The 23086-nt window shown below is 39.4% G+C and overlaps 1 protein-coding gene across 2 annotated transcripts; it reads left to right on the top strand.

Annotated features, from left to right (window-relative positions):
• The first annotated feature begins 1838 nt into the window (after positions 1-1838).
• On the top strand, positions 1839-21807 carry LOC122869867 (B-cell scaffold protein with ankyrin repeats-like). Of its 2 annotated transcripts, none has more exons than XM_044183218.1 (16): positions 1839-1870; positions 2275-2670; positions 4699-4841; positions 4941-5079; positions 5206-5348; positions 6862-6976; positions 7813-8009; positions 14058-14121; positions 14360-14575; positions 16443-16505; positions 17947-18131; positions 20507-20570; positions 20760-20789; positions 21019-21098; positions 21276-21331; positions 21427-21807. In XM_044183218.1, the coding sequence occupies exons 1-15, from the start codon at positions 1858-1860 to the stop codon at positions 21306-21308; spliced, it is 1881 nt and encodes a 626-aa protein (XP_044039153.1). In that variant the 5' UTR covers positions 1839-1857; the 3' UTR covers positions 21309-21331; positions 21427-21807. The 2 variants fall into 2 exon arrangements, with proteins under 2 accessions (XP_044039153.1, XP_044039154.1); XM_044183219.1 differs by having other exon boundaries at positions 14378-14575.
• Positions 21808-23086: the final 1279 nt, after the last annotated feature.

Genomic DNA, 23086 nt, shown 5'->3' on the forward strand with positions numbered 1-23086 from the left:
CTCATGACTAACTTTTCATCTTTTTTTTTCTTTTACTGGCCAAAATGGGCTTCAATATATCAGGGCCAATAATCTCAAATGTATAATTTTCTTTTCTGCCCATTTTTTAGTCAACAACAATAGGCAAGGTAAGGCAGTTTTATTTATAAAGCACGTTTCATACACAGAGGTAGATTCAAGGTGCTGACAATAAGAACAGAAAGATATCACAAACTGAATTTTCATAGTTTCCTGAGGATGAATCCTGATAGTTTTAGTGACCCAGTGATCTTTCTGTTTTGGATTCTTCAATACCTTTCTTCTAGTGCCACTCTCAGGAGAAAATATACATTGCACACAAGATATTTCACAGTCTAATGGACCATAATGTTTGCAGAAAATATCCATGCTCCCATGAAGATAAACCACTTTGATTTTAATGATCCCATGTTTGTTTACACTGGTGATAACATTATGGATATTTCATTGAGGTCATGGTTTACCTGACATTTTATTTGTCTCCATGTCACTAGCTATGGAGTAGTGGCATGCTTTGATAGCTTTATTGTCTGCTGTAGAGGTTTATAGAGGTTTTGCTCAGCTGAACTCATTACAGATCCAGAGGAGGATTTCATGTTCTGTCTTTGTGGTTAAATCAGAGTAGTCATGTGAGTGAGTGAAAGTGTGTGGCTCTGCATGCATGGGAACAAAATGATCTGTTATCGGTGAGTCACGAGGTACACAGCAGCGGCGATTTGCATGAAGGAGACTTCACCTTTCACCTGCTCATTTTCTCAACAGTTGTGCATTTCAGTGACCCCACTGCTGCTCAAAGGAAATAAATGGTGGCAAACTGCTATTAGTGAGACACTGGTGTGGTATGAGTCAGTTGTTTGGCAGGTGGAGGCAGTTAATGAAGCCCTGAGTTTTATATTTCTCTCAATGAGGGACTGTGTGTGTGTGCGTAGTAGGTCAGAACATCCCACAGCCTTTTTATTTCTGTAGTGGAGACATTCACACCATATCATTAGTGTTAACACGCCTCAGGTTCTAGTGCTCTGCTTTGCACCCATGGCCTTGCAGACTTAATTCAACTGATCACCTGTTGTCTGCTTGACAGTGACCTCTGTGTTTATTATTTGCTGCTTTTTGCTCACATTTAGACCTACTCATAAAATAGTAAACTATGATTTGTCATTATTTGTTATTTTGTATGCATTTTTCTTCCACTGTAGCTTTGGTAGTTTTTATTCCATAAAAATATGACGTTATATAATGAGAAAATAAGGAATCACTCAAAAATTCTCCACCCAAAGTTCATTTTTCATACTGAAAAGCGTCATAATTATACACGCAGTGATCTTTTTCATCTTCCTGTGCCACCCTCTTCAAAGAATAAATATTATAGAGACATTTGCTTTTTATGACTTCATATTTTATGACTACACATTTATAACTACCCATTTTGTGTACCAGGTTTGGTAGTGCCAGTACCAACAACATGTTGACAGCAAAACTAAACTTGGATGACAAACTTTTGATGTCCAAATCACATAATCAGTTTTGGGAATTTTCCACCACATTAAACTCTTATGAAGTACAGTAAGTAATTCCACCGACTAAAATATTTGGAATTGCTGCCATTGAACTAGTGCTTTAGTAAAGTTTTTTGAAAAACAAAACCTCACATTCAAGCTTGTTTCTTGTCACCAGAGCAGAGAACAAGCTTTATGTTCAATTAAAAAAAAAAAAGTCAAATTTTTTTGTTCACTTCGGTGTAGCAGGAAACTCCCTCTTATCTGAGCTCCTCCTGACAATAGCAGCGCTGTTTTGCATGTCACTGTGAAGTGAGACCTGCAGACAAACAGCACTGTAGCTATGAGCCAGACAGGTAAGCTGTCCCATTGCATTATTTATTCATTAATACATTATTACATAGATTATTTTTACTGGGCTAATGAAAACGATTAATTGCTTTAATATATACGTCTTGCTGAGTGAAATTTGTTTTGTACATGTCAATGTCAAAACAACATCAACAGCAAGATTTGCAATGACAGTTAAACCATTTTACTGCATCCTCTACAAACAGTTACATTTTACTATCCTACACTGAGAGTGACAGCTAAAGTATTTTTCCACTATATGGGTCAGTTGTAGAACAGTTTGCTATAAATACGTGATTAAGGTAAGGGCAATATGATGTTTTTTCCATAGAATACTAATTACTGAAGTCACATAAATGTGTGTGAATTTTTTTCACATTTTTGAACAAAATATGCCTTTTTCTTGTAGCTGAGGAGCTGTTAATCATCTATGAGACCGAGGCAGAGCAATGGGCCACCTACCTGCGTTCAGTCTTCACTGGTCCAATCTTAGAGGCTGGGATCTGCTGCTACGACATTGCCACAGTGTCCAGCCGGCGGGACGACTTCCTCAGGCTGGCCCAGTACACCTGCAAGCTCCTGATCCTTTCCAAGGGCATGCTGGAGGGTCTGTGCCAGATGCGGCGCTTCTTCCTGGCCCGCGTATTGAGTCCCGCAGCTCATGTGGTGGTGCTGCTGTGTGGGGTGGAGAGTCTGACCCCACTGCTGGAGCTGGTGCCCCTGAACGGCGACGAGTGCCTGCAGATCTCCAGTGAACAAGATGCTCATGAGTACCTGTCCACTGTGACTGATATTGTGAGAAAAGGTATGGCACTGACTCCAAAAAGTTTTTCAATGTGGCTTTTTTGTAGACCCCAAAATATCACTGATCACCTGTTGATAAGAGTCTGTCTTGAGCCCCATGTGAGAGGATTTGGACTTTATGATTTAGTACTGGTTGTACTACAAAAAGGAAGGTAAAAGTGTAAAATTAATGCTCTCTACACACCTGTACCAACTTCTGCAGAATGAATTAATTATGAAATTAAATTATTTGTATCATTTACCTGACCTCCAAGGATGCCCTCAAAGACCCCTGGAGGTCCCTGACCTAATTTCAGGAACCAGTGATGAAGTCCCACGTCAGTTTTCCCACAACTCTAATATCTTATATTTTGTGCTTATATTTGCTTTCTTTTAAATCTGAGAAGTGTTATTTCAATTGGAACACTGCTCAGTTTCCAACAGAATTTTAATCTTGACAATATTACTTAGAACATGCATTAAAATACCCACCAAAACTCTAATATAATAATAATTAGAATAAAATAAATTCATAAATGCTGAACTGGAGAAAAACAACTTGCATCAAAGTCATTATATAGGAGTTAGAGGGCACTGATTGACCTGATATCTGTTTTTTTTTTATCAAAATGATACAGCAATATATCAGTCTCAGCCTATTTAATACCATTAACAAATATCCTAAAGCAGGACAGTAACAGATTTAGTCACAGTTGCATCCCAGTCTTGCAAACTCAGAACACAATCACCCTCTTCAACATGCCCTTCCTTCAGGAAAAATTTCACATGGCCTTGCTGTCCCCCTGCCATAAATGCGAGGGGAAAAGAATACTCATTATCTGTGAGAATGCCTGAGCAGCAGCGTGGAAACCTGTTTACTGACTTTTTTCCTGAGAATTGTGTACACTGAAGATTGACATCCAATATTTTTTAGCACCAGCTTCAGAAACATCTTTGGTGAAACTGTGTGTATCTCTAGCATGTCCTCATCTGCCCTAATAATTATCCTCTGCCTCCTCCCCTGTTTTTTGTAATTGCACTATTTGTATAAAATCATAAAGCGGAGGCGGGGGGCTTGTATTTAAACAGGTGTGTGCGCAGGAGGAACATCTGATGCAAATAGCCAGTCTTTCCTCTTTGGCCACCACTCATTGCGAGCCATGCAAATTCAAGTGCACTCTGCATCACTTCATTGCACTGATACAGTGAAGTGGGTCAGGCCAGGATCCCACAAACAGTTATATTTTAACCCAGAAGTACCTTCCCTATTCATACAGGATGATGCTGTTTGTTTGTTAGCACACAGGCAACAGGCATGGAGGTGTTTGATGAGTTTTAGTGTACATAGGTGAAGAAAGTGCACTTCATGACTGGACAGCCATGCTAGCAGCTTTGTGAGGCTTCTGAGGAACAATGGTGTGTTGAGCTAAAGGCATGCTAACATGCTCACAATGACATTAACATGCTAGCAGGTATAATGTTTGACAATGTTATTGCGCTAGACATGTGAATTGTTTCCAGTTTTCACCATCTTACTTTAGTTTGTTAGCATGCTAACATTTGCTAATTAGCACAAAACACACCTGAGGCTGATGGGAATGTCATTAGTTTTTTAGGTATTTAGTCATAAACTTTTGACCTGATAATGGTGCTAGAGGAAACGTTAAGGATTCACCAAGTGATTACACTTCATCCTGAGAGAGATTTGAATATGTGTACCAAATTTTATAGCAATTCTATAGCAGACATTTCACTCAAAACCATAAATGAGAACCTCTTGGTGGTGCTAAAGGAAAAGTCAGAGGATCACCAAAGTCAGTAGGATTCATCCTCTGGGGACCATGAATGCCTGTACAAAATTCTTGGCAATGCGTCTTTTAATTCAGTCTGGACAAAAGTGGCAGACCAACTTACCGAAATTGCCATCCCTAGAGCCACACTGTTAGCATGGCTAAAAATGCATGGCTTATGGTATCTGAAACCCATTTTGTAGACATCACTGGTGCATAATTCAGTAGGCCTATGAGGTTCAATGTCCCATCTTTTGTAGGTGTGTCAGCCTCAGCAGCAAATGTCAACCCCTTGACATGTAAACCATCAGAATCAGAGCAAAAGGTGGGACAAATGCAGTCAACTGGAGCCCACAGTGTCAGATCCAGCATTATGGTTGTACCTTCCAGAGTTCCATGCAGGGTGAGACAGTCATCTAGTCAGTAGTAAGCAATTTCTTTTTTTCATAAAGCAGCCCTAACATTGACTACACTGCTGTTCACTGTACCGTCTCTTTGGCAGAGCTCTATAGAAGTGTTCATTCTTTTGAAAAATGAGGCGGCTGGCAGAGACGCTGAGGTTGAGTTCACTGGTGAGAATCAGACGCTGAGAGTGAAGCCTGTCCGCTGGAATGAGCGGATCCTGTGTGTCAATGCACCAGGTGAACAAAAGAATACGGAATAATGAATGTCTGAGTGACAAAATACTTTGAACAATTAAATCTTTAGTCAAAAATATTCACTTGTAGTCCTGCCAGTGTACAGTTTCTGTATGTTTTCTATTGCAGAGTTTCCAGCAGGGAATGTAAGAGTGACTGTGTATAGTAATGGAGTGCCACTGAGCAAGACACATTTGCAGTACTACAGCAACATGGAGGAAATAACCTGCCTTCTGGCGAGGGCAGCAGATCCTGTAGATTTCATGTGTCAGGTAAAGCCATTAAAGGGCTCTTTCACTTCAAAGAATATCCACATTTTAGTTGTTGCACCATATCTGAGTGTTATGATTAGATGGGAAAATCCCCACTTCTTACACATAAAGGTTAGTTTACTAGTCATGATGAGTTCTACACAGCCTGTGAAACCAGTTGTATGATGTTTTCTATGGTTCTAGAGGAGCTTTGTCAAGCCTGAAAAAATAGCTTTGATGATGACATCAGGGTTAATTTGTCTTGGAGACTACACATCGATATGGCTGCATCTATGTAAAGCTGGGTATCGAACCACCAACCCTATGATTAGTGAACAACCCGCTCTACCGCCTGAAAAATAGCTGCCCACTTATAACAGGGTAAAAAAAAAGTGATGCATGTAGTTTAAAAAATGTGGGTATTTACCAGGCAGGGAGGGTCTAACAAATAAATGCTATTGAGTTGCCTTATTGGAAATGTAGGATTGAGTGTTTTTTGAGCTTGACCCATACCAGGGACTAAAAGTCAGGACATCTCTTTGATTTTGACCATTTTTTCTTTAATCTGTTGGTTGTCATTCCCCCAACTTGATGGAAGTGCAATACTAAATTGAGGAACCCTTTAATAGGAGGTAGAAGGGGTTTTATTTTTGTTTTGTGTATGAAATCGTAGTCTGGAGAACAGACTGGCTGACAACACAGCCAAACATTTCAATAGCAACATTGTAATAAAGACATACATTAATATTTCTAAACTTTATTTATCTGATGAAGACTTTGCTGTAAAAAAGAAAATAAACATAACATTGCTGTGTTGTGCAGTGAGCATACCTCAAACTTTAAACTTCTAACACTAGCAAATATCTCTATCAATCATTAATCTAGGAAGTAATGTAGGAAACATATTTGAATACTGTGCTATTCTCTCTCTCCTCAATGAAAGTAACTCTTCTGAGGCACTTTGAATGTGTCGTATTACTTAATGACTCATCGTTATGTAACTCAGTTATAGAAATTAGTCAATCGCCGCCCCAAAACACTGCTTATAATCGATCCACTTCAAGCCATTAGAAAGAGGCAAAAAAACAGAAGATAAATTGAACCAGCATTTTTCTGCTGATGTTTATGTGCGCTGCTGTTTACTGTCTCCTCTCTGGAAATGAAGAGACGGCAGGCTTAAGCCTTCTTTCAACGATGAGCACTTGATTTGATTAGGTCTTTTTTGCTGAAGAGGCAAACTTGAACAATGCCAAGAGAAGAATTTCCTAAGAGAATTTCAAACTAAACGAACGATTGGAGTCTGATGCGTGTGGTTATATTCAACCGGTCACCTATATTGTGCCTCTATAGACTGTATTTCACCATGTAATCCAAACAGTCCTGCTGTTTTCAGGTGCTGCTTTTGTTTGTTCATCAAATTCAATTTGTAGTTAGCAATTTGCTTGTGTTGAGTAATTTTTCTTTGCAGCCTTGCATCAACAAATTATTTCAAAATGTGGTCTGCTTGTGAACTGTCTGTCGCTCTGAAATTCAGGCTCTTCAGGAGTCCTCTGTGGAGAAGCTGGATCAGAAGTTGTCCTCCATGCTGTTGGAGGGCATGCCCACCGGAGGCTTTCAGGGACTGCAGTGTGAAAACACACCTGAAAGAGGTACAGCATTGTAAGATTTCTTACTGCTGAGTAATCACACCCAACCTGGTACAACTTCCTTTAAATTTTATTTGGACTTTCAGGAAAACATAAGCAAATGTACCATCTCAAACTATTTGCTGACAGTATATTTTATCACAAATTATTTGTACTTGACTGGAATTTTGTAAAATATTTCACTGCAGTATGAATAGATACAAGGTATACCCCAAAACACAGTAGTTATACAGTCCCTAATTCTGTGGAAAACACTTTCTCTTCACACAGTTACTGCAGATCTACCCATAAGTAAAATGTCATTGTTTCATGTTGTAACAGGCGATGATTAATTGAAATGATGCCTTGTTTAGAATACAAGACATTGGCAGCATTCATGCAAATGCCTTACCACAGCAGAATGTCCGTTTAATTCCCTCCTTTCTCTGTGAGCATGTGGTTATGATACAATGTGGAGTGAACGTATTTGGAATGCGTTCCTCTTGCATGATGCACATTATCCACCATGAAAAGAAAGCCCTCCATTATGTCTTGGCTCATTATGTGGCAGATTGATGGCTTCATCAGCTACCGAGATTGATCCTTAACTCTGCTAAAAAGGGCACAGGGAAATGTTTCCATGACAAACAGGTCAATAAGTGCCTCCAAGCTGTCTTTCTTCGACTCTCCTGATTGTGTTAGATTGCATCGGCTCTTCTCAAGTTATCACCTGTAAAGGAAGTAATATAAGTGATGCAGGCTTTGCTGTCAGCTGCTTATTTACAGGCCTAACTGGTCGTTGTTAATACTGGCAATTTTGAAAAATTCTTTTCCCCACCTTATCAAAACTTCCACATCAGAGCTCCACCATGCAGATGTACCATCACTCCTCCACTTTGCTGCCCAGTATGGATTCAAGAGCGTCTCCAGCCTTCTCCTGCAGTGTCCAGGTGCTGAGCGAGCACTGCACACAGCCAATCGCCATGGACAGACTCCCAGTGAGATTGCCAAGAGTCATGGCCATACAGAGCTTCACGTCTTATTGAAGGAAACACTGGTAACTACTTCCTTATGAACTATTTGCAACGCTCACCCAATCTACAGGGTTTCATTTTATTTTTTTGGCTGTTGATAATTTTCACCTCGCTCCAGTTGGAATTCATCCATGCTAGAAAATATTGTTTCAGCTTTATTGACCCTCCATACAATGAACACATTTCTCAAAATGCCAATATCTGATGACAGCTTGTCATGTTCATTGATTTGTGAGCTAATTAAAACCACCCAATAACATTATTTGTATATCTATTGCTGGCTGGATATAATATCACCAAATGGAGTTCCATAGTGTTCAGTTACCTGCTGACATCTGAGGAAAACAACACAATGCATCTTAGCTTGTGAGATCTCACAGCCAGGGGATGCAGAGCAGCACTCAGGAATGCTCTTACTAACACCAATACTTAGGACTATGAGTGAGTGGTGCTTTATCAATAATGAACAGAATGGAGAGGATGGAAAGGTGGAGAACAGGGAGAGTGACCTGTATGTCAGGGGCAACCTCACTCCCTCCTAACCAGTGTCTTTTCATCCAGCTCATAGTAGATAGATGGTAACCCCCTCCCCCCCCCCGCTGCCATTTTCCCATGTTAAGATGAAGACTGTGTAGATACAGTAACACAAGAGCAGCTGCCATCCAGATTTAATAGATTCCCTGCATGCATGCACATCCCTTTATTTGATAAACCATGGAGGACACTAGCGTCATAATGTTTTTTCCGATGCTAATTTCATTAGGCAGTGAGGACATTATTATTATAAAAAAGACATGATGCACCCAGTGTCCTGCAAATACTTAACCAAATATTACAGACACACACAAAAAAATGAACATTTTTGCTTGAGTATGATTCCTTTTTCATGGAAAAAATAATACTTAACAATTCCTCACTGTACCTCACCAGTGTTTTTAGATCAAGACAAGTAGGCCTTTGTAGATCTTCTCAAAGGTTCAGTGTGTAGGATTTAGTGGCATCTAGTGGTGAAATTGCAGTTTGCAACCATTTGAACACCGCTCGCATCACCCTCCCGTTACAAGCATGTATAAGAAACTACGGTGGCTGCGAAACTTGCGAAAAACGTGCCCGGCCCTATCTAGATCCAGTGTTTGGTTTGTACGTTCTGGGCTACACTAGAAAAACATGGCGACTTCCATGGAAGGGGACCATGGATGTATAATAAGAACTGGATACGGCGCTGCCGCTCAGCCTTGCAGCCTCGCAACCTCGCAGCAGTATTGCAACGAAAAATTCCCTTGTGACCCAAAAAGCATTTTCCCCACAGGCCACCATTATAAAAGAGACATCTGTAAAACTGTTGACAGGACACCTCAAACTGCAAACAAGGTCAATTATGACTGTTTCTATTATGAATTTATGATCCATGGAGGTTTTGTATTTGTAAAACTTTCCTCGAGCTGAGAAAAATTATTTTAAAATCCATCACAGAGGGAGAAACACTACTGCGCATATTCAGTGGGCTAGAAAACAGGCAAGCAATTCTCACTGGAATGATTAGGTGCCATTTGGGGGTTCTTATAATACATTCATGAAGGGGACTGCTTCCTATGTAGATAAAAACAGCTTATGGCAGTGAAAACACAACAATTCTTATTTTCACTATACATTCTATATACAATAATTAAAACATGCTTATAAATATTATATTCCATTTCTGCCAATAACTCCTCCAAAATGTTACACACTTTTGGGAAATACACTTATTTTGCTTTCTTGCTGAGAGTTAGATGAGAAGATTGATACCACATACCATTAGTGTATGGTAAATATGATGTTAGCACCAGCAGCTTGTTAGCTTAGCTTATCAAAAGACTGGAAACTGGGAATAAGCTAGATTTTTATTTCTGATGCATTAACATGAAAGCAGCATTTCAATGTATATGAAGGTAAATGTGATGCTAATTTTAACTACTTTATCTACTGTTGAGTAGTTTCATCTATAGCAATGATTCATACTTGTAATCTAATCATATACTTTGTATATACAATCTTATTCTGCAAAGTAACTAGTAACTATACCTGTCATAAAATGGCAGTGGAGTTAAAAGTACCTCTGAAATATAGTGAAGTAGAAGTATAAAGTATCATATAATGGAAATACTGAAGTACAAGCAGCTAAAAAAAAAGGTACAGAACTTGAGTAAATGTACTTTGATATTTTCCACCACTGGACACTGATTCTTAATGTAATTTTTCAATGTTGTGAGCACAAACAAAATTACATTCACCTCTATTGTATTTGGGTGGAGGTATAAAATCTCAGAGATGGATATCTCAAACCCTGGACAGATAAAATCAAAATGATCTGTATGGCTAGATATCATAACTTGCAGTAAGTGAACAAATACGTTTTTGTCATTTGGGTGAACTGATCCTTTAAAAGCTTGTATCAGCTGTTGAATTCCTTATGTGTTACATCAGTTTGTAACAGACAGCACCATAACCCTCATTCATTCATATGAAATTCCTATAATACTGACAATTTGTAACTTTCTCTGATGGCTTGAATCAACCTACAGAGAATTCCCCCTCCAGGGAAATTTGGACCCTCCAACAGCTGTTGCAAATGTATTCATCCCCCTAGCAGTGCTGATAATTGAGAGTGACTACAGATGGAACAAGGTTTGATCAGATTGCTCTAGTGGGTCGAAGTGCTCTTGTGAGCCTACAGTGAGTCGGCTGAGCTGACAGGGGACCAGCAGAGTCAAACAGAGGTCTCCCCACAGGGACTTCAACAAGCCTATAGATGTAACATAACAGACAGATTCGACATAGTAAGTAACTGACATTTCTTTGCGGATTTCCTTGAGGGTAATGATAATTCATCTTGACAGCTAAAGCTATACACATACTGTGCTTGTGTAGTGCGTTAGAGAAAGTACAAGAGTCATCATTGTGAGGTGGGGTTTTACACGGCAGTTTCATTAACTCATCTGCAGTGTTTCCCCCACCTCCAATTAATCAACCCATGATGTATCAGTGATTTGGGCGTCAGTGTAGCAGCAATCTGTCAATAAATCTTAGATGGATCGGTCCTCTGCTTCATACAGAGGCTGAATCACTTGCAGGGCCTACGTCAGATGCACTAGTCTGCCCTGGCTCCACACTTCTTTGTTAATTAGCTGTGAACTGCTCCAGAGGGGAAAGCTGAATTATTCAGGGAGAGCATAACTAGAATACAAATATAGAAAATGCTCCGCAGTTATCTACAATGTTTATGTCCTCAGACTGCAATATTGTGCCTGCTCATAGTAATTACTAACACAAACACACATTGTCCTTATTTAATATTTAAATACTGGGTCACAAATTTGGCTGAGTGTCACTTGGCATTTAGATGGACTCTGTGCTCCTACCAAGATTTCACTGCGTGCTCTCAGATGTAGAGCAGAGCTCGATAAATACAAATTAGCTTGAAAGAGTATGGTCCTCCAAAGACTACAAAGAGCTATTTATGTGCTGCATGCTGTGTTTGTTTACAGTATAATCCTATCTAAATGCAGGTGAACTAAATTAGGGGACATCCTACACTGTAGTCCAGGGATTTGTTGATTCCACTGATCTTATTTTGCATGTTCTGTTTGTTTGGTCAGTAACTGCACAATCATTATCAGAAAACTCAAGAGATTTGTTAATCATTTGAATGATACTGTCATCCTCATTCTGAAAAAGAAACTCACAACCTTTATCCCTCAGGTTATATGTTGCATGTGTATAGCAGGACTGCTGAAACATTACATTTAACCAACCACTTTGAGTCTGTTTTTAGCTACGCTAGTGAAATTGCTTCAGGGATGGCAGTGTCGGTCCACCGCTTTGGTCCAGACTGAAATATCTCAACAACTATTGGATGGATTGTCATTAAAATTTTGTACAGATATTCATAGTCCCCAGAAGATGTAGCCTACAGACTTTAGTGATCCCTTGACTTCTCATCTAGTTTGACCATCCAGTAAAATATGTCATATCTAGTCACAATATTTTTTTTTTTACAGACATTCATGGTTTCCTACTGACTTTTACTCCAGTGTGACCATGACATTTATGGATCAGCTATACTTTGTGTTCAGTGCTAATTAGCAAATGTTAGCATGCTAACATGCTAAACTATTAGTCAGCATAGTAAACATTATGCCTGTTAAACATCAGTGTGTTAGCATTGCCATTGTGAGCATACTGACGTTAGCATTTAACTCCAAACACCACTGTGTTTATGTACAGCCTCACAGAGCTGCTAGCATAGCTGTAGATTCTCAGTCTTGTTATAGTTATAATAGCCTACTGTAATACATGTTTGGTTTCATGTTAAAAGAAAACTATGGAGATAACATTTTACAGAGTAAATATAGTTTTATAGAAGTGTGAAGTGCTGACCACTTGGCATGGCACTTAAGTGATGGGTTCAGTGTTACACTCTGCAATCTGCTATGCATCACCTGAAACCACTATGTCAAAAGACAGCCAGCATGCTGGAACTGAGAGCCAAGAAGTAGCCAGCCTGTGAATTGACCATTTTGGCTGCTGAAAACAGATTTACACTCCTTATCCTATACTAGATTCACTTGAGATTTGCTATCCCTCTAACAAAATCATGCCTGCTGTTTTGTCTGAAGCGCTGCTGCTTGGATTGTGGCGGTGAAACTGAATTTGTCTGGAATGCCCGGGGCTCCTGCAGTTTCAGACATCTGTAAAATTATTTTGCATTTGCGGTTAGTAAATAAATACCCCTCCCCTTTCCAGAAATTACCTCTGAAAATACCACACTGTGCTTAAGCACAGCATCCTACTATTATAATTCAATGTTCAAGCTGCGGTGGTAATTAACCTGTCCTTTCTACCTGTTGGGCCTGTTATGAACCTCTAATGTTAAGTAATGCATTCATGGCAGCCAATAAGTAATTTGCAGTACTAGGAACAGTGTAATATTGTAATTGAGTCATGAGTGGCTGTGTTGCTTGGAAACTGCACACAGAGCGTGGCGGGTTATATGGAGGATATCTTGATCAAAGTGAGCTGTATCTCATATATTCTGCAAAGATTTATATTACTGACTGTGATTTTTGTTATTAAAATATATCCTTTTAAATTGACAGTTTGATTTAAAATACATTGTGGTTAGTGGAAATCTGAGAAAATCTTATCACATACATTGTCAAATAGCATTTTTGGCTTTTTCCTTAGTGGTTTCTCTGTCAAAATAAATACTCTAAGAAAGCTTTTCACTATTAGTCATTTCAGAATTAATAATGCATCTTGTCAGTTTTTCACATTTCTATCAGAAGTTGAAATATGGCAGTAAATTAATATTCGTATCTCAATCTAATTACAGATGCAGTCTAAATATCAAGCCAACGGTCTTGAATTGCTCACTAAATGATATGTTTGGACTGAAAGGGGAAGATTGTCTGATTTCATAATTACCCTGATCATACCCCTGTCTGTCCCTCAGCATGCTATTAGCAAATAGGCCGACTCCGCAGCAGCTTTGCTGTCAGAGGGAAAACTGCTCTCTGTTACAGCACACCTCTCTAATTCCTGTTATAGCCCTGAAATTGCTTTTCCACAAGTGAAGTCCTAACAGATGAGATGAGAAACCTCAATTAATAATCTGGATGTTTGTCACATCTGACATTAAAAAAAACACTGAATATTAAAGCATGGCATGGAGGCAGATTATCAGCCTATAGTGCGACAGAGCTTAGAAAGTGGTTAGTGGATAGTCATCTTAGCTTTCATGTTTCATTATTGTGCCTTGGAAGGAGGATACAGGTGAGAAAACAGAAACGATGTAGTGAGCCAGCCGAGGAGAGAATCTTACCAAAATCATAAGCTTGCATTGTATCACGATTTGTCAAACATGCATGAATACTGAGACAAAAAAAATCAGCTCTTATATAGCAAACGCCCAGCTTCAACCTAACAGATTAGACATTTCTTTCCTTGAATTCTAAATTGTCTCTATTGGGCTGTTTCTTTGTCTTTTGGATAAGGCATGAAACACATCTCTTTATGCTCTGTTGTTGCAGAATATGTTCAACTCAAGCGAGGACAATGGTGATGCCAGTGTGTACGAAATGATGTGCACCGCAGGTGAGTGAAGGACTAATGGGAAGTGGAAGGAGGACAAAGGAAAGCCGGTAATGGAATTGGGTTTTTTTTCCCAGCACATCATTATGCTGGGTTGCTATTCATTTCCAACCACTCAATATTTTCCCCTCGCTGATGGGCACACCATGTAGTGTTGCTTCCGATTAGCTGTGAAATGACAGTAGCAAAAACAGCATGCATGACACTCAAGCAATAGTGCAGTAAACACTTTGTGCATTAGGGACTCCTTCCACCACAGATGTACAAAAAGACCAACAAGGAGAGGATGAAGAGGAGGGGGATGAGGATATCTATGCACCACTGGGGGTGAATGATGAATATGACACCATCCTGAACTCAACAAAATCAGTGGTTATTGCCAATCGCCCACCAGCCCCCACACCTCGGCCTGAGATCACCCAGGTGAAGGAGGACAGAACCCCTTACATCACTCAAGGTAACTGACTTGTTGCATCCTTTTCCCCCTTTTTCTTCCAAATCACAGATATGACGGAACTGATTTGGAGTAAAAACAACACTTGAGTTATGCGCAGTATGTGAAGGGGAGTTTGGGAGATCATGTGGGAGGTGCCTGGAATGTGCATTGCCATTGTCAGTGGAGTGCTGCTGAGTAGAGTGGAGAGGCTTTTTTGCGATGCTGTTTGTTTTGATCCCATAAACCACAAGAACGTGGTCGCTCCCCGCTGCAAAACAAACAAAAGCGAGGCAAGAGAAAGATCCATTTGCCTGCACTGAAAGCCCACAGTGCCTAACTGTTCAATTTCAGCGGTGTGAATATTTCATGAAGATGAAACATCCAAAAGTGACTGGTATTATTAAGACTTATAAATCATTAAAACGGCTGCGACTTCTCTTTCTCATCTTGCAAATTGACGCATACATCCACAGTGAATTGTTATTACAACAGATTATATTACACTCGTCCCTCGCTAACTACCTTCTTGTGCTTTCAAAACACACAAAATGATTATAACTGTGTAACAGGCACCCTCTCTCCATTATGCAGCTTTTTATTGAGCTTGCTTGTATCCAGTAAGCTAACTCTCTGCCCAATGGGACTTACAAAGTAAAAAAGAAATTGAGTGCACCACTGAACTCTCTGCATCCCAACCATCCCCTCAGTAACAAGGAGGGAACTACGGGGCTGCCATCTGCAACCAATCTTGGCCAGACCAAGGCCAAGTCAGCCAGAATAAGTCATTACACATGTTTTCCATCGTCCTTGTCCCCAGAGCGCACGAGAGAAAGGAGAGGGATTCTGAGGTTTCCATCTATTGAGACAGTGGAGCTTCAAACCACACAAGGATCACATTTTGCTTCTCACTCCCACTGCCGCAGTGAAAGATGTGAGAGGAGAGATGAGGCTTGGTGGAGGATTAGGCGAGGAGCCAGTTATTGGAGACCACTGCACAAGTGGAAATAATGAGGAGTTTTCTTTTGTTAGCAGCAATGTCCCAAGCTCAGTGAGACTGAAATGCTGAAATGTGAACGAAATTCAATCCCACAGAGTGGAATTACTGGGCATGTAAACTACGTGGAGAGCAATGCACACACTCCGAAGCAAGGCAAAGTAATGGCTACAGTCATGTGACAGATCCTCAGCGGTGCTCCACTCGTAGTTTCATTCTGAATGAAGCCATAAAGCCAGGCTTGTGTTGTGAGCAAGGCAGAAAAGAGAGGCTGTGTTTGAGCATGAAGTGGAAAAGAGAGATGCTGTCATGGAGGAAGTAGTCAGAGGTGGGATTATCTTGCAGGGTGTGGATGTTGAATTCTAATCCAGTGTTGGTCACACAGCCGCAGCTCCACCGCCCCTGACAGCTAAACAGTGTAGCCTTTCATTCTGAGTGCTCACTACAAACCAAAAGCATCATTCAGGACGTCTAATTCAATCCAGATCTGAATGTGTGTGTCTTTCTATGAGGGAATTTAAGCTCTGGAATAACAAATCAGGATACCTCTTATTTCACAGATATTTAGATTCAATTATATTAGCATTTTTTTTCTGAAACATTAATAGGATGTTTTTTTCCTGCTTGATCTTCTAGATTTCCACAGTGAATAGGTTGTTTGTAAATTTAGTGTATGGTGCCATCTTGTGGAAGAATTGTTAAAATGCAGGAGCAAAAACAACATTTTTAGAAATCTGTAGCATCAGCTCTGGCTTGCAACAGCCTTGCAGTGTTTTCAGTGAGAGCAATTTCACTCTACTAAAATTTGAAAGAAGTAAAAAATTATATACGATATAGCTTACTAAATAAATGTTATGTTATACAATGTTATTGTAAGCTGCTGTGTGCTTACAGTGTTCCAGAAGAAGAAGACACCACAGGGCGATGCTGATCTGTATTCACTTCCCACTAAACAAGGTGAGTTTCAGGTGATATGGGACTCACTAGAAAAAGGTTAATCAATGTCACACTTAAAGCGTTACAGAGAGAGAGAGATGGTCAATATCAAAGCAGCAGAGGCCGGCATATCCTGACTTTTAATCCCTAAAACGGATAAAGCTTCAAAAACACTCAAAAGCATCTTTTTGTTATAACTTCCCTGCCTTGTAAACAACCATGTCTTTCAAACTCCACAACCCCAGTTTGGAGCAGGCCTTCTGTTATAAATTTGTAGTCTATGAAACTCTGATCAAACATGACATTTTGACTTCAAGAAGATCCAAGTGGAATTAAAATATTGTCCATTTAAATAAATTGTGATGTGATATATTAGATACAGACAGGACAAAGAGCGAGGCTTGTCATGCATCAAAGGTCCCTCAGACTCAAACTGGGGACATTGCGATAATATGTGTCTAAACTACTAGGACACCAGGATTTTTCCTGTTTTCTCAGACTTGAGAGTTTTCATCTGCATGTTAATGCACGGAAGCTTTAATCATCACTCTGTGCTCTAGTTGGGGCGTCTGGCCCTTCACGCACAAAAAGACTGTTGCAGTCATCAGTTTTAGAGCAAAAATAATAAAATGTGAGGTGGCCCCTTCAGATAGGGTAGGCAGTTGGCATTTATTTCTGCTTGCACTGTCTCCAAAAATGTTCCCTTATTTCCCCTTTCTGGACAGAATTAGTATCAATCACGTTGAGGTCTGCAGATTGTACATTTTTTACTCATAACAGCAGGACTTTTACTGTGCCAATGATTTTTGCTGACTTCTCTCTTATGAACCTGTTGAAATTACCTGCTGGGTGGTATCAGTTAATGTTGACATTCTTAATAACTATTAACATAAATTGTGGTGTTTTGTTAAATTAATTAAAATTGTAGTGATCACCATGGGGAATTAAGTCATTGCAGCAGTAATGCTCACACCAGCAGTAAAAAAGCAATAAAAAGAGCAGGTAGCACATTCAAACACATTTGGGTGCCAAGAAGATTAGACAAAATTAAAGTGTGAAAGAGAGAAAGCTGCAACATTGAGCACCTACAGAGACACAAGGCATTTGTCTGCGCTGCTGTACTGTTGGTGACACTGAGTGACAGATCCGAAGATCATCACAGTCACCCAGAAAATTACTTACCACCCTCTCGACTTTACAGATGTGCTGGGCAAAAATCACATTACCAACCAATCCCCTCTATGAATGCCATCTGGAGAGGAGTTATACGGTGTCTTTTCTTATTTCTGTCATTCAAAACAGGAATGAACAGTTTAATTTATAATATTATATATGAAATCCAGCTTGTTAACTTGTCTTCACATGTGTGGCGATTATTTTGTGTTTTTTTACCTTTTTGTCAGATTTTTGCCCCCTGATTGCCCAACTGCACATGTGTTTATTGAGTTGTTGTTCATTGCAGCACGCGGGCGAGAAGACAGCATCTCTTCCACCTATGATACCTTTGTGCCAAACCAGATACATGGGCTTCAGCAGCTCATTGAGCTCCAGCAGAGGGTGAAGGCAGGTTCACTCACTGTGGACGGGGCTCTGGAGCGCTTCAGCGACTGGCAGCGGGTTCAGAAGGGCATGGAAGCCGTCCAGCAGGTAGGACACTGTGAACACACTCACACGTGACTTGGAATGAGCAAGCATGCAGGACCAAACCCTAATAAAACCAGAACCATCTGTTGCTCATGCCATGCCAACCGGCAAAAGAATCTACTCACATTAGAGCATGAAGGTACAAGAAACCATCTACCTTAGAGTCACAGCTAGTGATGAAGCTTGTCTTGCACACATTACTTTCACAGTACATGAAGGGAAAAATGGGATTGCAGGTGTGGGTGGTGTGCTTTTGTTTAACAGCCAAAAAAAAAAAACTGATCAGTGATTGGTCAACTTATGTGTTTGTATTTTTGAACATCCTTTAGAAACAAAAGCTATTGGCGTGAAGTCAGTTTGTAAAATGTCAGCCGTGACATATCTGGTAAGTGTTGTCTGAACCAGGACACAGAGGCAGAGCAGTTAAGATTAAAAGGTTTCATTGGTCATTGTTTAAAAACAACATCAAACTGAAAGTGGGCCAGTATATATACCTAGTGGCTAACCAGGGGAATGGGGGACAGGTGTGCAGGCAGGTGATGATCAGGTGGGTGGGGAAGGGTGGAAAGAGCTGAGGACACCTACTGGGTGGGGAGGGAATGACAGGAGTTGTTAGAACAGACAGATATGGCAAATGGCAGAAAAAGGTACAAAAATAAACTAAAATAGTGCTGTTGCCATGACAATAGACTAATGTGAATGTTTATTTACACTGAGGTCCTGAGCTTCCAGCTGTCCTTTTCATGGAACACATTTTGAAACATCACAGTAGGACAAACAACAGGTGTAAATCATTTAATTAATTATGGCTGAATTCCATTTAGCTGCTTCATTGTTAATGTTATAAGTAACACTAGTCAAAATTTCCACTGTGAAAAAGGCTTATCAGACTTGTGAATCAATGGTATGTGCTTATGTAGAAGGAGCAGTCTAATATGTTTAAAAAATATATATTTTATTTATGTTTTTCCTAAAATCTGAATTATTAAATCATAATCACAATAACTAGTGGTCTCTGAGCCATCTAGCCCCCTACACACTCTCCATTCCAAAGCCCTCCAAACCCAAGAGCTGAGGCCAGAAAAGAGACTAACTGCCCCCCCTCAGACACACTCTGACCAGTCTCACAACAACAACACTGCTAAACCAAATTATAACACAATGTAAAAAAACCTATTTGGAACATCGGAAAGAAGAAACTAAAAGCCAGAGAAAAGAGATTATGAATTGGCAGAATATCACTCTACTGTCAGACAGAAAGCAGAGGTGGATCCTGACCACGTACAGGCTCAGTGACCACAAACTGGCAATCGAAAAAGGAAGACACAAAAAACGCTGGCAACCAAAAGAAAACAGAATGTGTGGTCACTGTTCGACAGGTGAGGCTGAGACAGAGATGCACTTCCTCCTACAACGTAAAACATTCAATGAAATAAGGAACGTTTATTTTAAATTCAACTCTGTAATCTCAGATTTCAAAGAGCTAAATGACCTCTCAAAATTAAAAATACTAAATATTGTCGCCCAATATGTATCAGCATCCCACAACCTGAGGGACAGTGAGTGACCTAGACACACACACACACACACACACACACACACACACACACACACACACACTGGAGACTTATGCTAACTCTAACCACAACCACTACTTAAACCAAGTCTTCACCCTAAAATTGAATGATTTACGTTATGGGGACTTGTGTTTTGTCCCCAAAAGGAAGGCGTGTCTCCACAAAGTGACTGTGTAAACAGATTAATGTCTCCACAACATGAGTAATACATGTCCACACACACACACACACACACACATACACACACACATATTTACATTCATTTAAAATATTTTGCAGTGTTTATAGTGTAGTTCTTATTTATTTTTATTTATATTTTTGAACTGGAAGTCTACTTTTATTTTATTATTATTATTATTTCTATCTTATTTTGCTTATACAGTATATATATATATATATATATATATATATATATATATAGATAGATAGATAGATAGATAGATAGATAGATAGATAGATTGTACTTAAGTACAGTACTTGAGTAAATGTACTTTTCACCTCTGAATGAGAACCCAGATATATTGATCTATTGACTAAAAGCATCAGTGGAATTACCTTCACTCTTTCATACTGCTGTGGTTGTTGCGTATTTAGATTTTATTTGCAGACAGTGCATTTTACAGCGGTCCTCCATGAAAGTACCAAATGATTTATGACCGAACTGCAAAACTTCGATCTATTCCTTTTCTCAGCCTGTGGAAACCTGACACACATCATTTATGGAAATCTCATAATTTGTAAATAAATGGCTGTTTCCTTTATGTCAGTCTAATATTAAAGCACTGATCTTTGTCTCTACAGGAGAAGTTGAGTCAGTTGAGAGCAAGTATCATCAACAACAGAGAGGATGATGACAGTGTCTATGGTAAATATTCCTCCATCCTGGATATGCGGGTTAAACTTTGCTGTCATCACAGAGAGGCTCAACAGAGCTCAGCTTTCCTGGAACTTTAACATAAAAATAAATAATATGCAGTGCAGTTTAAATTACACTGAAACAAGTAGCCACCTTACAAATGATTGTATGAAACTGTAAAGTCTTCTCTCCCCGCAGATAAAATCAACATTGTTCATCAAACGCCAAGTGAGTCTTTAAAAACCTATCTCAGTGTGCCCAGAAAAAACCTGTTTGCATGCCTTTGTAGTTTCTTCAGTCCCAGTTGGGGAATTAATCCTCAGGAAAGTATTATTTAATCAAATCCCCAGTGCCATGTTTTGATCTAGTGAGTTTCACTTGCACTAAATGGGAGTCTTATTTTCTTTTACTGAACAATTCTCTGTTCAGCTATGCATATTGGATCATTTCCCTCCAGGTGTTACAGTGAATGAAAGTCGAAGAGGAAGCCAAGCAGTGGAGTCAGATTTTTACAGCAAGCCACTTAAAGGACAGCATGTAAGTTTCCTTTACTTGCCAACTGAAAGCTTGGCAGAAGCATAATGCATAAATATATTAATATAATGTTTACATGGCACTGTGTATTATTGGAGTTGAAATAGACACAAAGTTAGAGTAAACAAATGTAAAGTCCCAACAAACCGGTGACAAGTATCCCTCTGAATTGTTTTTCAGTCACATTTCTTTTCGAAGGCTGACAAACCGTGAGAGACTGAGAAAGAAAACAATTGGTGAATATGAATCCAGTTTTCTGTTAATAATTTCTAATGAAATAACCTTAATTTCATCAAGCTCATCAATTGTGTCACATTTTTCATATTTACAGGCTCCATCACTCACCAGAGACTCTATTCTTCCACCAATTATATCCAGTTTAATCTGTTTAAATACATAATATGTCATTTGTATTATTAACAAGGTTTTGTATTTCAAAGTAAGATTTTTGATATATTTCCTACTGCTTGTTCAGCTCTTATTGGCTCTTTTAAGATATTATGGAAGTAAATTCTGGTTTAAGGAAATACATATCACATATATAAATGTACAATATGTGTAACTTTATTTTTGAAAGCAAATTTACATTTTCAGTATCATTTTAATCTAAATTTTGCAAACTGTCTCCAGTGAAAGTTTTCCATGTCCACAACTACCTTTCACATTTTGAATGTGAAACTACTCAAATAAAGACAATTTCTTATACAGTGAATTCAATGTGACCATATTGGCATTAATTTAGCTAATACAATTGTCATACATTTTATTCATGAATCTTTCACAAAGTGAAAAATTAAAGTAAATCAACATCTAAAAAGGTTAAAATGGCAAGTGTAATAGGTTTTCATGGGTCTGTGCTCCAGAGAGAAAGGATCAATTTCCAAGTGTTAGCCTGAAAAACCCTTCATATCTTTGCCTCTAGAGGGCGCTGTATCTCTAAACATATCCATCACACTCACTGTCTGAAGCAACCATCAGGCGAGCACAGAAGCACCTGCTGACCTTCTGATGGCTGGGAGGCAAGCTATGGAAAAAAATGTATCCATACACGTATGAATGTAAACGGAGAGTAAAAATACTCAGCAGCAGATGAGAACATCAATGAAGTGCTTCTCCCTGCGCCTGGTTTCAAACAGGAAATGTGTTTTAAAATTGGTTTGCATCAGCTAAGACATGTCAAAATGAATCTACAAATGAAGCATGATTGAAAAAAAATGAAAATTGTAAAACTTTTACAGCTCGGCTTACTGCGATGAATAGAAATGTCCACAGAGGGGTGCTGTAACTGTGAGAGTAAAAGGTCAAAGATTTAATTTTCCTGGGAAACTCTGTTCAGCTGCCATAGTGCAGGCATCTGTGTGGGAAAAACAGCTTTACAATAACTGAATAAACAAAGCCTAAAGAGACCTTTTTAAAATGACATCCATTGAATTTCTGAATAATAAACATTTGCTGTATATACTTGTCAAAAATCAGAATTTGCTGTGATTTACAAAACCATTCAGGAATTGGCACAAATGCACACCCACACACACAGACACCAGTTTGTTGGTACAGCCCAGCCTGTGCCTGAATGAATGAATAAGAGCTGCATGGGGAATTCAGTGAATGCATGGCTAAATCCAAGCTCAGTCTTGAAACCCAGGCAGAGGCTGAGCTGTGTGCCAACAAAGCAGCTGGGTACACGCCGGGCACATTTTTCTGTTCAATCATGCTCTTTGTGAATAATATGTATTAATGCCGTCCCTACTTAGACCTGCCAGTTAGCCTTTGGAGATGATCCGGCTTCAGGACCCCATGGCATTTGAGGCATATGTTTGCCTGTCACCTGCTGAGTATATTTTAGTCCGTGTGTCAGGCATGGCCACCGAGATAGGCCTTGATTCATCGTGTATGCAAATATCTGAGCGCCGCCACAACGGATGATTCCCCAGTCGCAGAGAAACAAGCAGATAGAGAACTTCAGTGGCATGTGCCGCCCACACCAAACA

This window comes from Siniperca chuatsi, linkage group LG22 (genome assembly GCF_020085105.1).
Source record: "Siniperca chuatsi isolate FFG_IHB_CAS linkage group LG22, ASM2008510v1, whole genome shotgun sequence".
In the NCBI taxonomy this organism is placed as follows: Eukaryota; Metazoa; Chordata; class Actinopteri; order Centrarchiformes; family Sinipercidae; genus Siniperca; species Siniperca chuatsi.